At 49.0% G+C, this 15,962-nt stretch overlaps 1 protein-coding gene across 1 annotated transcript in view; it reads left to right on the forward strand.

The window, feature by feature from the left end:
- The window catches only part of LOC122385375 (uncharacterized protein C2orf16-like), a gene marked incomplete at its 3' end in the record, with an annotated part of 159,652 nt that overhangs the window by 107,986 nt on the left and 35,704 nt on the right, over positions 1 to 15,962 (forward strand). Inside the window, exon 3 of the mRNA XM_043373600.1 lies at positions 12,424 to 12,544. Within this exon, the coding sequence (XP_043229535.1) occupies positions 12,424 to 12,544 (121 nt within the window). The remainder of the gene's footprint in view (positions 1 to 12,423; positions 12,545 to 15,962) is intronic.

Consider the following 15,962-nt stretch of genomic DNA (forward strand, 5'->3'; position numbering starts at 1 on the left):
AAGGTCATTCAAGGTCAGGTCACCAGGTCACTTGAAGTGACCTCACCTCATAAAAAGTTTCAATGTCTGTCATAGCTACACCGAGTGACCGATCGCTTTGAAACTTTCAGCGATTGCTAAGAGCAAGAGCATGTACAAAATGTATATCTCAGAATTTTGATATCGATGACCTAAGGTCAGGTCAATTTTGCGACCTCCCCATTATAAGTCAATGGGAGAAAATTGAAATGCGCCTCTTTTGGACGAAAGACATTATAAACACTCCCAAACACCGAATTACAAGTGGTTTAGACACACTGAACATGAAAATGGTGTCCGTGACCCTTGTTTATGCCCTGGGGTCATCTTAGGTCACGAATGGTATCTAACAGTTTTTCGCAAATAACTTTTGATAGAGGCATGCTAAAGCGATGAAAACGCCTTAGATGTGTTCAGCTAGACGATACGGATCGACTGATATGCAACATGACCCTTTCCGGTCAGGTCATGACCTTGACCTGAGGTCAAATTTTCAAATTGACCTTTCAAGGTCAAGTTATAGTTCATTCGATGCGTCTTGACGAGAGGAACACAATGCTGGTAAAAGTAAGCTCGTACAATGCTTGGGTCAAAAGTTATTGCAGAAAAACTGTTTGCGAAAAAATCGGCTATTTTTGCAGTTTTTGCCCCCTGCAGGCAAAACCGTTGACGGTAGGTCAAATCTGAGAGAATTACTCAGAAAGGGCGTTAATAGGGCTATCGAATGCGCTTTTCCGCGGCGCTGTAGCTCTATTGGTTCCCGAGTTATGCGTTGGCTTCTTGGAAATTTTCGACATTCGACCTGGAAATCGGCGAAATTTTGCCTTCAATGACCTCTGGTGACCTGACCTTTGACCTGAGCAAAAAATTGACCGAAGTGATTTCGTCATTATTTTTTACGCTCTTTCGAACGCCGCCTTCCGCGTATCGCTACGTGGCCCAGGAGCCGAGTTACAAGGGGGGGTGTTCAAACACCCCCCCCCCCCCAGCAGGGCGTGGAAATCCAGGACCCCCAGCTGGGCGCGGGTTAACATGGCTTCCCCTGAATCCTGATAGTTTATTGTCTCCTAGCCTCTTTATTTTGTTCGAGGCTAGAAGTACCTCCCTCCAAAATACACTATTCACCTTATTAAAAATTACCTCCTGGGATATATTACATTCAAACATGTTGATACCAGTTGGTAAGGAAAATAGTGGTTTTGTCACTTTTTTCCAGCTTGTATTTAGGTTGTCATCTATATATGTATTTCTTAACCCATGTAATTTTGAGGCTATCAGCCCGTTTGTCTATATCTGGTACCCGAGCCCCCTTCCTTATATTTACTTTTTAGCGTAGCCCGCTTTATTTTGTCTTTTTTTGTTCCCCCATAGGAACTTAAACATTATTGTTTCGATCGATTTGATCAGTGCTGGATTCGGTTTCGGCAGCACGGTCATTAAATACGTCAGCTGGGATAATGCTTCAGTTTTCACCAAGTGCACTCTGCCGTATGGGGCGATGTCAGTGCCTGTACGACCATAACGCCAGTCTGGCCTTTATTCGGCTGATCTTCGCTTTATAGTTAAAGGTAGTGTGCCACCTTTGAAAGATTTCCCATTTTATTTTTTCCCAGGATAAGAAGCTTCTGTTTTTACCTAATATCGCAAAGAAAATCAAAAATGGGCCTGGAATAGTGCCTTTTTCGCCTAAAAGTTTATCGGTTTTTCGATATGTATAACAATTGTAGTGGGCTCACCTGTAAACAGGCGTCGGCAAGTGACGGCAACAATCGCGAATGCGGCGCACATGTGACAATAATCAAAGGTCATCATAGAGTTACGACGTACGGGAATGAGTTATCAGCTGTCTAATCGTAGACAACACAATGTCGAGCCTTAAACTCTAAGCCTGTATTGGTATTGTTTCTTTTATTTGGCTGTCGAACATTATTTATGGTTTGAAATATGATTTTATGTAAAATAATTGATATGAAAAAGCCGTCTCTTAAGTTATGACCCCATTTCACCACACGCAAGTGGCAGAAATGACAATGATCAGCTGACGCATTTTTCTTGGCCGAAGTCAGAGCGCGCGGCCCGACGCACCACCACCGCACCACAAAGTACGAGCAGAAGCCGCGCCCAAAGCCAGGGCCCCGGTAACGTGAGGTAGCCGAGTCGGGGCAGCGTGCGCTGACCTGAAAGCCGGGGCCGCAGCTTTGGGCGCGGTCTACCGCATCCCCGCGGGCAGCCCCGGGCCATCGCATGACACCGGGAGGACGCGCGGCTCCGGCTTGGGTCAGCGCACGCTGCCCCGACTCGGCTACCTCACGTTACCGGGGCCCTGGCTTTGGGCGCGGTCTACCGCACCACCTAACAGGCGTGTTCGAAATCGCAGGAGATGATGATGAACGGGTTTATCGAAACTTGATTGGATGAGCATATCGGTAATAGCGATTTCAGTGTGTGCATTTATTGTTCATAGTGGTGTGAAATGTGGTTGGGGTACGACCGACAACCCGTCGGGGCGAATTTCGCACTGGGGTACTCAAAATTTGAAGAATTTAAGACGTTTCCATGAGTTTTGAAGGTATGGATAAGTTCTAAAAATCCGGTTCTCCTTATCTGGGCCATTAACTCCATACGGTCCAGGAAAGCTGGCACACTACCTTAAAAAAAAATCAAAAACCCTATCTCGATCAGGGGCCGAACGACAGGGGTCCAACCGACTCCCCCCTCTCAAAACGTTAGACGCTGCAAAACGCCTCACACAGACGAGGGTTAAATCATTCATGGGTATATCGGATCCTGGAGGGACGTCCCCCCGGCTTACTCGACTGAGGGGGGGGGGGGGTGGGGGCATCCCGGCCGTCCACCTCCCTTCCGGGGCGTTCCACGACAAATCGACAAGTGCCCTGCACCCTCATATTTTATTTTTTGCTTAAAATTGGTCTAATGGGTTGTGATGAGCGGGGAAACCAGCTGTGACAAGGATTTTTTTCTTCGAACAACGGTTTCCGTCCCGAGATATAGCCTCGGGCAATTCCTGGATGTCGCGCTGCAGCCCTATGTTTGGCGGCCTATAACTAAAAAACTATTGGTTTTCTACGATAAAAACTTAAATTTGAAGAATTTAAGACGTTTCCATGAGTTTTGAAGGTATGGATAAGTTCTAAAAATCCGGTTCTCCTTATCTGGGCCATTAACTCCATACGGTTCAGGAAAGCTGGCACACTACCTTTAAGGTTTCCTATGTCTATTTCCTGATTGTTCGGAATTGTTATGCCTAACACTTCTAAAGGTGTGTCTTCCCAGGAGAGATCAAGCGATCTACACATTGGTTGTGTTTCGCCGGCATTCTTACCGATCCAAAAAGGTCTCGTTTTTTGCCTATTTAGCTCATCGCTTCTCGGCCTTTTGGCTAAGATCAAAGTGTAGTATCCTATTTAGCTCCAGCCCTGAAATTGATTTTCGGTCGGCCCGCACTCCGGGTTCGTCTCCCCCCCCCTCTACCCCCCCCCCCCTTCCCCGGCACCCTCTGTCCCCTGTGGCCCCGGGGTCGTGGCCGGCCGCTGCACACAGGGCCGATCGCCAGGTCTAGCACGACATGGGTAAAAAAATCGAACTTTGTGGATGTGCAATGAAACCTATACCAATTTGTTCAAAAATGATCATACTACACTGCTGTGGTCTTTGTTTTCCAACACAATTGCTATTTCATGGCGAAAACTCAGCTTAAACATGAACTTCGGAATCGTTTGGACCGAACTCGTCCCCCGCACTCTTCGACAACGTATCTTTGATCCACGAAAACAATCACAATTTGAGGAGGAATTCCACATTTATATACATCAAACGATAGCTCCGGGTCTGCAAAATACACATAACCACATCAAAATGGCGAACTCTTACTTGGTTATGATGTATTGGCACCGCAAAGATTTAAAGACGAAAATATAATTTCACATAATTGATGTCACACACAAATAGACTTTAAAAAAAGTACCGCAGAGTACCGCTTCGAAAATCTCGCTACATGTCAATGATTCATTGCACTACAAGATCCAACAGTCATTTTTTGCGACTTTTTGCGACTTTGGATGTAGCAGCCAAACATCAACCCGCGCCGGACCGGTGCTCGGCGTCAAACGCGCCGGGCCGGGAGGTGTTGATTGAACACTCCCCTTCTAACTCGGCTCTTGGGCCACATAGCGACACGTAGTAAGTGGCATTCGAAAGAGCGCCCGAAATTCCAAATGGAGTAATTAGTCATTTCTAGGTCAGGTCAAAGGTCACGTCACCAGAGGTCATCAAAGGTATAATGTTGCATTTATCAACATTTATCGAAAACCGGCTCTTACCTCGGGGACCAATAGAGCTACATCGTCGCAGAAAGGTGCATTCAATTGCTCTTCTAGCGGTCTTTCTGAAATAAGCCCTCAGATTTGGCTTAACCCTCGCTCCTAGTGGTGTTTTTTCCAGCCGCGAACGTATAGAAGGGGTCCGTTGGACACCATGCCGTTTCGCCCCTGATCGAGCTAAAGCTTCGCGGAAAAGACGAGCGTGTTGCCCGTGACAAGAGGAAGCTGATGATACCCAATTGTAAGGTCCTAGGTCATCGGTTAACCTTCCAGGTCAGGTCAATGACCCAAAAGTCGGGAAAATCGGGACCTGTTAGAACGTCGTAAAGGGTGGCTGCTATGTTTTTTTTTTTTGGGTGCTGATCACGAATATAATATTATTTACGAGCATAGATGATGTCTTCATACATTTAGGCCAGGCCGGGTCAGGTCAGGTCAGGTCAACTAGTAAGGGTTTTGCCGGGTGTTTGCAGTAGGTGGCAACCGCCTCTGACAGCTTTGTAACATGTTACGAAGGCACCAAAGCTACATGGTAAATGTTCAAATGGTTGCTAGATTCGAATTCAGCTAAAAAACTAGCCTAGAAACATGTAAAACTCGAAAAAGTGAACCAAGGTCATCAAAGGTCAATGACCTTACCTGACCTTCTGGTGACCATGACACCCACCCTAATGCATGGGAGCAACATAATATCCCATGTTTGAACGCTTTAAACCAAGAAAAGACTGCAAACCCGCGGCTAATGCGAGCCGACATACGCTGAATCGCGATTCCGGCCAAACATGGTCTCGAAAGAAGGTCACAGGTCAAAGATCATTAAGGTCAGGGTCATGAAATTTTCAGGTTAGCTGTAAAAGTAGTTATCGCGAGGGTACTGAAAGTTTCGTTGCGATCGGCCGCTTTTTACGCGAATTACTCGCGAAAAACCAAGGGTTCCGTTCGAAGATTCAGGCCCTGTCGCGCTAGAATGGCATATCGGCCCACTGTGCGCTGTCGGTCGACCCTCCCCGGTGCCGCACGGGGTCACGGTGCCCTCCCTGCTCCGAGGCGGTGGTGTGGGGTCGGCGCCCTCCGGTGGGTCTCGGCCGGTGTGGGCCGGGAGGGCCTCGGACTCCCTTCCCCTACCCGTCCCGGCCGTGGTGGCTTGGTGGCTGGCGTAGCGAGCTGCGGCTGGGCGCTGGTGCGCTGGCTTTGTGCACAGTGGTGGCCATGTGCCTGCTGTGGTGCCTATGGCTGACGAGCTGAGTAGAGGCGCTCTATGGTGGTAGAGGTGACGGGCCGCTACGGCGGCGGGCAGGTGGGCCCCAGTGGCCGCCCCGACCGACGCGTCGGACCGCCAGCCGGTGCCGGTGCGCACAGCTGGCGGTGCCCTGCTTTGATGTTGGCGATGGTGACGCTGTTGCCGATTCCCCAGCTACCCCCCCCCCCCTCCCCTCCCTGGCCCGCCCCGCCGCACAGTGTGGCCAAACACCAGTTTAGCGCGAATTAAATCCCAGCGCTGCTCGGATCCGTTGAAAATGGTTCCCTGGTTTCAAAATTGACACTTGAACCTAGGTGAGACCTTCTACGATGCATTATAAATGCTTGCTGACATATAATGGCATAGTTCCGCCTCTAAAAGTAAGGAGAACTAGCTTACGACGGGTGATGTGCTTACCAGGCCAGGGCTGTGAAGTCGATGGAGTTACTCCGACTCCGACTACGGCTTTCAAAAGTCAATTTCAACTCTGACTCCGGGCAAAACTGTCGACTTATACGATCGACTCGGACTCTGACTCCGCAGCCATGGCAAGTCCACGCAGTCGATGGATTTTCGGTGATTCAGACTATGAGTCTTGGTCCGGATTCCGAAATCGATTCCGATTCCGACTCTGACCGCAGGGTCAGAACTGTTGACTCCGAACGTCTCCGACTCTGATTACGAAATCCTGGAATTTAACCGCAAATAAGAGGCATAAAATCGTGGGTCCCAGTAATGATGGGCATGTTAGGAGGAGGAATCGTTTACGAAATTCCCATCATTTCTCTGGTAAATTCTTATGATTGTCCAAAGTTTGCTTGAAAAAAAAATCAACATCTAATTATGTTTCTGTGTGAATGTTCCTGGTGAAGCACATGATATGCTGAAATATACGCACCGATAGGACTGAACCTCTGCAATGGGAGTAAAAACAAAGACTTACACCATAAGCACCTTCATGTCATTAACCCTCGCCCGTATTGGTGTTTTGCTAGCCGCGAACGTAGGTCGGGTCAGGTCAGGTCAGGCCAACCAGTCCTGCCGGATATTCATAATTAATAGTAATTAATAGGTGTCAACCGCCAGTGACAGCTTCGTTGCATGTTACTTACGAAGGCACCAAAACTTCTTCCTAAATGTTCAAATGGTTACTTAATTCGAAATCAGCTCCAAAAACTAGCCTGGAAGCATGTAAAACTAAAAAAGGTGAACCGAGGTCATCAAAGGTCATTGAACTGACCTGACCTTCAAGTGATCTTGACACCGACCATAATGCATGGGACCAACATCATAATATCACATGTTTAGACGCTTGAAACCACGAAAAGACTGCAAACGCGCGGCTAATGCCAGCAAACATACGCCCAATCGCGCTTCCGGCCAAACATGGTCTCGAGAAATAGGTCACAGGTCAAAGGTCATTGGGGTCAGGGTCGTGAAATTTTAAGGATAGGTGTAAAATTGATAAACTCGAGGGTACTGAAAGTTTCGTCGCGATCGGCCGCTTTTTACATGAGCTTTTTGCGAAAAACCGAGAGGGGTCCTTTCGACCCCCACCCTCACCCCCTATATGGGTGAGGGTTGAAAAATTGTCAAGATTTTTTCATTGGCGACCGTATTCTACAATATAACAAGTCAGAAATACAGCGGTTGAGCCATCCGCGTAACGTTACGGAGCCGCCGCCGCGCCCACCCTGTAGCCGGACCTCCCCGGGCGGGCCAACCCGATACGTTCAAAGCTGAGCCAAAGGCCGGGGGGCAGGTTGGGGCAGGGTTTCTTGAATGGATCATGTCCAGAAAAGTGTGGCGAATCTTCTCATGGTAGATTTGGCGTGGAGTTTTTTGGCTATTTTCTTATATCTCTACGTTTTTAAGATGGACAGTGTTTTCAGGGGATGTTTGAAAAGTTCATTTTCAAATGAGCATAACTCATCGGTTAGTCCAAGGATACCTATAGAATTCGGGTATACTATCAAATATAGCCTCAGTAGTCATATGCCACTCCAATTATTTCCAAACCTTTCCGACAATTACGCCAACATGTGTTGTAAACATGACGCGGGTTTTCGACGATTTCAGCACGGCCGGGACCGGCATTGCGTATGTCCACTTTAGCTAGCTTTTTGGACACCGAAAGGAAGACATTGAACCAAAGTATTGTGATATTGACATACTTTGGACAATTTCCTATCGACTGATAGTTATAAAAAGTCAAAATTCCAAATTTCGTTTTTTGATTAAATTCGCGCTAATCTGGCGTTTGGCCACACTGTGCGCCGGCACGCCGTGGTGCCTCCCCCCACTGCCGCCTCCCTCCTCCCCCTCCCCGATCCTCCCGCCAGCCTTGCCCGGGGTGTGTGGCCGACCGCCATGGTGACCCTGCGGGGTCTGTTACTATTGGCTTGTTGTTATCTTGTGCATGGTCTCTCTCTAACGGCTGGGCATGACAGTTGTCCCCGTTTTACATCGTCTTTTAAGTGTTCGACCGTCCCTGTAATCACCATGTACTTTTGAAAATAAAAAATCCTATTTAGCTCCAGCCCTGAAATTGATTTAAAATCTTCGAACAGCGATATGGCTGCTTCCAACGAGGCTTCGGAGCCGTCCAATACCAAAGTGACGCCGTCAGCATGCGCTGTTAATTTGATCTCCGAGTTGCCTATTCGCAGCCCCTTAGCAGTTTCTGTTGCTCTTATTTTTGCCAGAAGTGGTTCAAGGCACAGCAAGAATAAGTAGCAGCTTAACGGACACCCCTGCCTTAAGCCTCTTCGCACTGAGTATGCCTTTGACAGATGACCATTTATCTGGACCACTGCAAGCGGTGCGTGGTCTTCATTTAAACCGTCATATAGGCTGGAGACCAGTTTCACCAAATCTGGACCGAAACCGAAACATTTTAGAGTGCTTATAACGTATTCCCAGTCAATAGTATCGTATGCTTTTTGAAATCGCATGCAAGAAGTAACCCGAGTTTGTCTTAATTGTTGCAATGTTCTATTACGTCTAAGATTAGTCGGACGTTTTCCCCAATAAATCTCCCCTTTACAGACCCTGTTTGATCACCGTTAATGCAATTATGCAAGTTTTGATGACTCACCCCAAAGGCGTCGCGATGGCTTTGGTAAATATTTTACCAGTATAACGCCTTTTGGGGCGACTAACGGAGCGAGCGAGAGGGTGGACCTTGCACGTGCAAAATTGCGAGGGGCTACCTCCAACTGACTTGTGCTCGGCACCCTACTAACCGGTCTCTAGCGATGTGCCAAATTTAGGCACAATCGGCCTAGCCGTTCTCAAGATCTGGAAGCGGCACCCTGCACGTGCGCACGTGCAAAATGGGTCTCAACTGACTTGTGCACGGCACCCTACTAACCGGTCCCTAACTGTGTACCAAATTTGAGCGCAATCGGTCGAGCCGTTCTCGAGATCTGGAAACGACCCCTGCACGTGCGCACGTGCAGCAGCACCCCAACTCTGGCACATGGATCTGCAGTGCCTAGTGGGTGCCTACCTACATGCCAACTTTCAGCGCAATCGGCCCAGTAGTTACCGAGATATTGCAACAATTACAAAACTGACACCTCTTCGTTTTGCACGTGGGCGTGGCACGTGCATAAGGGGTCACCCAAATGCATCGGGAATAGTCCAATACTTGGTAAAAGGAATGAAGCTACCCTACAAAAATTACCGCATGTAAATCGGCCAAGTGGTTGCTGAGACATAAGCCTCGCAAAAGCGTCCGCACGGCCGGCCGGCCGGCCGGCCGCTCATACTCGGAAATTTCCGTTAATCTAAGTAAAGACTACGCTCGCTTCGCTCGCTCCGTAACCAGTATAACGCGTTTTGGGGCGACTCACGGAGCGAGCGAGAGGGTGAGCCTTGCACGTGCGAAATTGCGAGGGGGTACCTCCAACTGACTTGTGCACGGCACCCTACTAACCGGTCTCTAGCGATGTGCCAAATTTGGGCACAATCGGCCCAGCCGTTCTCGAGATCTGGAAGCGGCACCCTGCACGTGCGCACGTGCAAAATGGGTCCCAACTGACTTGTGCACGGCACCCTACTAACCGGTCCCTAACTGTGTACCAAATTTGAGCGCAATCGGTCGAGCCGTTCTCGAGATCTGGAAACGACCCCTGCACGTGCGCACGTGCAGCAGCACCCCAACTCTGGCACATGGATATGCAGTGCCTAGTGGGTGCCTACCTACATGCCAACTTTCAGCGCAATCGGCCAAGTAGTTACCGAGATATTGCAACAATTACAAAACTGACACCTCTTCGTTTTGCACGTGGCACGTGCATAAGGGGTCACCCACATGCATCGGGAATAGTCCAATACTTGGTAGAAGGAATGAAGCTACCCTACAAAATTTACCGCATGTAAATCGGTCAAGTGGTTGCTGAGATATAAGCCTCGCAAAAGCGTCCGCACGGCCGGCCGGCCGGCCGCTCATACTCAGAAATTTCCGTTAATCTAAGTGAAGACTCCGCTCGCTTCGCTCGCTCCGTAATAAGGCACGTCGAGAAGGCTTATTGGCCTGAGGTGATTAATGAAGCGTGGGTCCTTATTCTTTTTTGGAATCAAAATCGTTACAGACTTTTTTTAATCTGCTGTTGCGCTTCCAGTGTTCTGGATCTCTTGTAGAGCACTTACCACTACTTGTTTTAATTCTTGCCAAAACATTTGTAAAATTCTACTGTATATCCTGCAGGACCTGGTGACAATTTTTCAGCGAAAGAAGTGCAGTGCATAGCTCCGACTCGACTCGACTCGACTCGACTCGACATAGTTCAGAGGACCTTCGCACAGCCCTCTTTCTTCTGGTCCAAGCTTGACTGTGTGGTTAAAGAAGACCGTTTCTCTGCCATTGTCTCTAACGTCGGATTTTTTATACTTTTTTCAAAATATGTTCTACCTTCTTCGAGCATGTCTTCTATTTTTTCCGGAAATCTGACGTCCTCTTTGGAGTTCAGTAAACTTAAGGAGTTAAGCGTGTTGGGCGGCTTGTTACGGTGTTTTAACGCGTGGAAATATTGTGTACCTCTTTCCCCTTCCCGTCTCCATCTAACTCTTGCTTTGACATGGGTACATTTCGTAATCAGCTCGTCTCTCTCAGCCACCGCCTCCTGGAGCCTGGCGGTTTGTGCCGCTGTGGGTGATGACAATTGTGATATTGCGACTATCTCTAATTGGAGTGTGTCAAATTCCCCAACTAATTCTTTTTTTCTTCGACTTGCGTACGAAATGATATCTCCCCGTAGTACTACTAAAAGCGTATCAAGAAGACCCGGTGAAAGGCCAGAACGACAATTTTCTACTATAATTTGCGGAATGCGCCTTTTTATAAGCTCCAAAAAATTGTCTCCTTTTAACAGGCTATAATTATTAAATTTCCAGTACGAGTGGCCACGCTCGCAACCATTTATTTCTAAATCTAGACTAACTAAACTGTGATCGGTGAGATAGCCGTTTACTATTTCTGCCTGAGCTCCATTTTTGCTATACGTGAGAGCTTTACTACATAAAAAGAAATCTATTGGTGATTCTGAAGGAGGTGAACTTCTAGTATAAGTAAATTGCTTAAGGGTTAATTGCTGATTAACTCTCCAGATGTCTATTAGTTCATGCTCGCTCGCGAATTCCATAATCACATCTCTACATTTACGGTTGTTTTGCGGGCACTTCCTTACCGATTTTCGATCAACGTTAGTGTTCATGCAGAAGTTAGTCTCCCCCCAAAGACTATGTAATCGCTAGTCAACAAACTGAGTGTTTGGCACATTCTTTCAAACGTAGACGGCTCGTCGGCATTGGCACCGTATACGTTACCCAGTATGAGCTTAACGCCTTGCATCATTATTTCAAGCAAGATGTATCTGCCTGCCGGGTCTCTATGCACCTGAATTACTTTCACGCTGAACCCCGGCTACAAAAATATCGCTACTCCTCTACTAAAATCAGTTCCGTTTGCGAAATAGCCTTCTCCACCCCATTCATTTAACCAATTTCTTTCGCAATTTTCATCTGCATGGGTTTCTTGCAAGAATACCATGTCTAGATTCATTTTCTTAAACCAAGTGAACATTTTACGTCTTTTTGGCGCTGTTTGCCTGTTTTGCCTTAGTCCGTTAACGTTGACGGTCGCTAGGCGTAAGGAAGTCCTTGTCATTTTTGTCGTGTTAAGCAGTCGTGTGGCGATTTATTACTGAAGTCGTTAAACAGTCGTGTGACGATTTAGTACTGTCTTTATTTGGAAGCAATAATTTGGCAGCCTTGAAGTGCGGCAGACGTTGCGCGCAAAGCAGCGTATACCACCACGTGTTAACGATGGCTTTAGTCTAAGATTTAAAAATCGTTAGATCTCCGCTGACGTCACAAATTCTAAGGGGGCATTCCAATGCATTAGCCCCTTAGAATCTAAAAACTGCAAGTTTGAAATTCCGTTCGATATACTTTCGTTATGTACCTACGTACCATAATATTAACGTTTAACGGCCAAGGGCAAGCACCAACCAACAATCAAAAGTTCCATGCGATCCTCCTCACACTGCTAGCGGCGGCCGGCCGCCGGCCGCTTGACCCACATTCGCGTCATCAGGGAATGCCGCAGCTAATTTAATGTTTCCAACTTTTTACCGGAGCGTTCAACCAGGTTTACGTAGGCTTGCGCTAAACTAAATAAGTGAAATGCAGTATGCACCAAAAATGGTAAAAATCGCGCCAAAACGAAAAACTGATGTGAAAAAAAAAACTAACCGCACCCGTCACGCTGAACGCCTGGTGGCCGCTACACCAAGCTGACGTTCACATTTTGACCGCCAGGATACATCCGGACTCCAATCTGAGCCTGCTGCGTCGCGACATATCTGCACAGCTGCTAGGCAACGAGCTCGCGCTTCGACACTACAAGTTCGTTCGACCAGTCGGAAAGCACTTCACACAGGTACAGGTCACCGCTGAAGTAATGTGAGGTTCTACTATAATCGAACAAAACCTAGCACCATTTATTAATGGCATAGGCGTAGGAACAGGGGGGGCCAGGTGGGCAAGTGCCCACCCACTTTTCGAGGTGGGGGGGCCAACCATGTGTTTTGGCCCACCCACTTTTTGCTCGAGGCCCCTCGTCTCGATTTGAGAGGACGTCGTCACCTTCCAGAATAAACAAACTCGGTAAAAATAAGTTCCACGAATCCCCACGCACGGACTCCAAGGGGCCGTGATGGATCCAAGGAGGCCCTCTGTTCATACTTATCAGTCGAAGCCCCTGAGACTGATGGCCTGAGAGGCCCTAGTGTATCTGAGGAGGCCCCAATATCCACACTGGTCTGGGAGGCCCCTCCATCCACACTAGTCAGAATAGGCCCCTGACACTGGCGGTCTAGCCGAGGCCCCCTACCCTCACTAGTCAGAGGAGGCCCCTCTATCCTCAATAGTCAGAAGAGGCCCCTGAGACTGATGGTCTGGGAGGCCTATCCATCTACACTGTAGTCAGAGGAGGCCCCTGAGACTGATGACCTGAGAGGCCCTTATAATCACACCAGGCAGAAGACGCCCATGATACTGATGGACTGAGAGGCCCTTCTATTCATACTGGCCACAGGAGACCCCCAAAACTTTCGGTCTGGGAGGTCCCTCAATCCGGCACCAGTCAGAAGAGTCCCCCGAGACTGATGGCCTGGGAAGCCCTTATATTCACACTAGGCAGAGGAGGCCCCTGAGACTGATGGTATGAGAGGCCCTCATATTTACACCAGTCAGAAGAGGCCCCCGAGGCTGATGGCTGTAAGGCCCTTCTGTTCATATAACTGGCCACTGGAGGCCCCTGAAACCGGTGGTCTGGGAGGGCCCTCTATCCACACTAGTCAGAAGAGGCCCCTGAGACCGATGGTCTGAGAGGCTCTTATATGCATACTGGCCACAAGAGGCCCCTGAGACTGATAGTCAGAGAGGTCCACTCGTAATGAATCTGAGGGGGCCCTCTATCCACATTTACACTTTTCTAGGGAGGCCCCCGGGACTGATGGTCTGAGAGGCCCTTTTATTTATACTGTCCACAGGGGCCCTCTGAGATTATTGGTCTGAGAGGCTCTTCTATTTATACTAACCAGAAGAGGCCCCTAGGATTGATGGTCTAACAGGCCCTTCTATTTATACTAGCCAGAGGAGGCCCATGAGACTGATGGTCTGAGAGGCCCTTCTATTTAAACTAGGCAGATGAGGCCCCTGAGAATGATAGTCTGAAGAGCCATGCGGCGGCAACTGGCCGTGGCCATATTTCGGCTAGGTAGGGCCCCACAGAGCTCATGAGAGCACCTCAAGGGCTTTTAAGTAGACACGCTTATCCCCATAAGGGTGCCACGCCGGCTTCTGAAGGCTCCTTGTAGGCATCTAAGGGCCCTTTCCGGCCTCTAACGGCTCCACCCGCCTGTGATGGCTCCAGCACACCAGTGTTTATGAGCGCCACACAGCGGCGCCTTTGAGGGTCATACTAGTGTCTCTTAGGGCCCTATATCGGTGGCTCTGGGGGCCCCACACCGGCGCCTCTGTGGGCCACCACACCTGTGCATCTCAAGGCTCTATATGTACATCTGAAGGACCCACACCGACACCTCTGAAGGCCCCACACCAGTATCTCGGTGCTCTGAAGGCCCCACACCGGTGACTCTGAGGACTCACCGGCTCCTGAGAGCACCATGTTGATGTCTAACGGCTCCACAAGGCCACTGAAGGCACCACACAAACTCTCACTGGGCTCTAATGTCCATGTACCGGCCTCTGAGGGATTAAGCCAGCGCATTCGTAGCTCCACACCAGCAATTGTAAGGGCTTCACACTGAAGTATCTGAGGGTTCCACACCGGTGTCTCTAAGGGCCACATACCGGCATCTCTGAGGGCCCCATACCGGCGTCTCCGAGGGTCCACATCTGGCGGGCACCCATCAGCGACTGAAGGTCTCACACTGTCGACTCCGAGAGCCCCATCTGCATCTGGGAGCACTATGCCGTCTCTAAGAACCACAGCGGCTCCTCCGTACGAAAGATGGGCGTCTGCATGCCAAAGGGGAGCGGTTCTGAGACAGTAGGGCACCTACGTGCAATAGAGGGGCGCCTATGAAGCCCATAGGGGCGCCTCAATGCGAAAGAGGGGCGCCTCTGAGGCCTACATATATGGGCGTCCACATGCAATAGAGGTCTGCAAATTGCAATTGATCAATGCCATGGGGGTGCATTCATAAGAAACAGGGGCGCCGGCATGGCAAAGAGAGGCGCCTTCAAGTGTCCATAAAAGAGAGACGCCTATGATAAGCGCACATTGTACAGGGTGACACAAAAAAGCGGTCATCACCAAAATTCGAATAACTTCGGAAGTTTTATTCAGATCATCACCAAACTTCGGCCACTTTAGGTCACACCTATGTAGCAGACATCCACCAAGTTTCAAGTCTTCACTACGAATACTTTTAGTACAGTGTGTGTTTTACGGACGCTCCACAATGTGCTCCAGGTGAGCGCCCCGGCGCTGCAGGGCGTAGGCACACCTGCATCCGGCGGGCAAAGTTGCCGATAACCCGATAACAATAACGTTTCAGGGGTAGCATACCCCCTGAGCACTGTCTCCAGAGGCCATTGCACTCTGTAAAGTGCACAGCCATCGGGTTATCGACAACTTTGCCCGCCGGATGCAAGTGTGCCTACGCCCTGCAGCGCCGTGGCGCTCACCTGGAGCACATTGTGGAGCGTCAGTAAAACACACACTGTACTAAAAGTATTCGTAGTGAAGACTTGAAACTTGGTGGATGTATGCTACATAGGTGTGACCTTAAGTGGCCGAATTTTGGTGATGATCTGAATAAGACTTCCGAAGTTATTCGAAATTTGGTGATGACCGTTTTTTTTTTGTGTCACCCTGTATGCGACAACGGGGCGACTGTGGGACATATAGGGATGTCTCTGATGACTATAGGCACATAGGGCGCTTATATGCCAAAGAGGGCGCCTATGAAGCTAGTGGGGGCACCTGGGAAACGAGAAAGACATTTGTGTAAGGGTTTTCAGGGGTCATGCGCCGTTTGCGGCAAATAGATTCTAAAAAAATCGGAGGGGGAAGAAGTTTTAAAAATGGTGCGGACTTTCCGCACAGTTTGCTTTAGCGGTTACGCCCCTGGGTACATCTGCCTGATCTCAGAAGCTAGATTTGGAGGTCATACTTGAAAGCAGCCAGCAGGATGAGGCAAAAGTGGAGGCCCCTGAAAATAGGAGGCCCCCTGGAAAAGGAGGCCGCTTGACAGGGTGGCCCACCCACTTTTCATGACGTTCCTACGCCCGTGATTAATGGTGAGATGTAGGTATCGTCAAAAGCG

This window comes from Amphibalanus amphitrite, unplaced genomic scaffold (genome assembly GCF_019059575.1).
Source record: "Amphibalanus amphitrite isolate SeventyFive unplaced genomic scaffold, NRLGWU_Aamphi_draft 000216F_arrow, whole genome shotgun sequence".
In the NCBI taxonomy this organism is placed as follows: domain Eukaryota; kingdom Metazoa; phylum Arthropoda; class Thecostraca; order Balanomorpha; family Balanidae; genus Amphibalanus; species Amphibalanus amphitrite.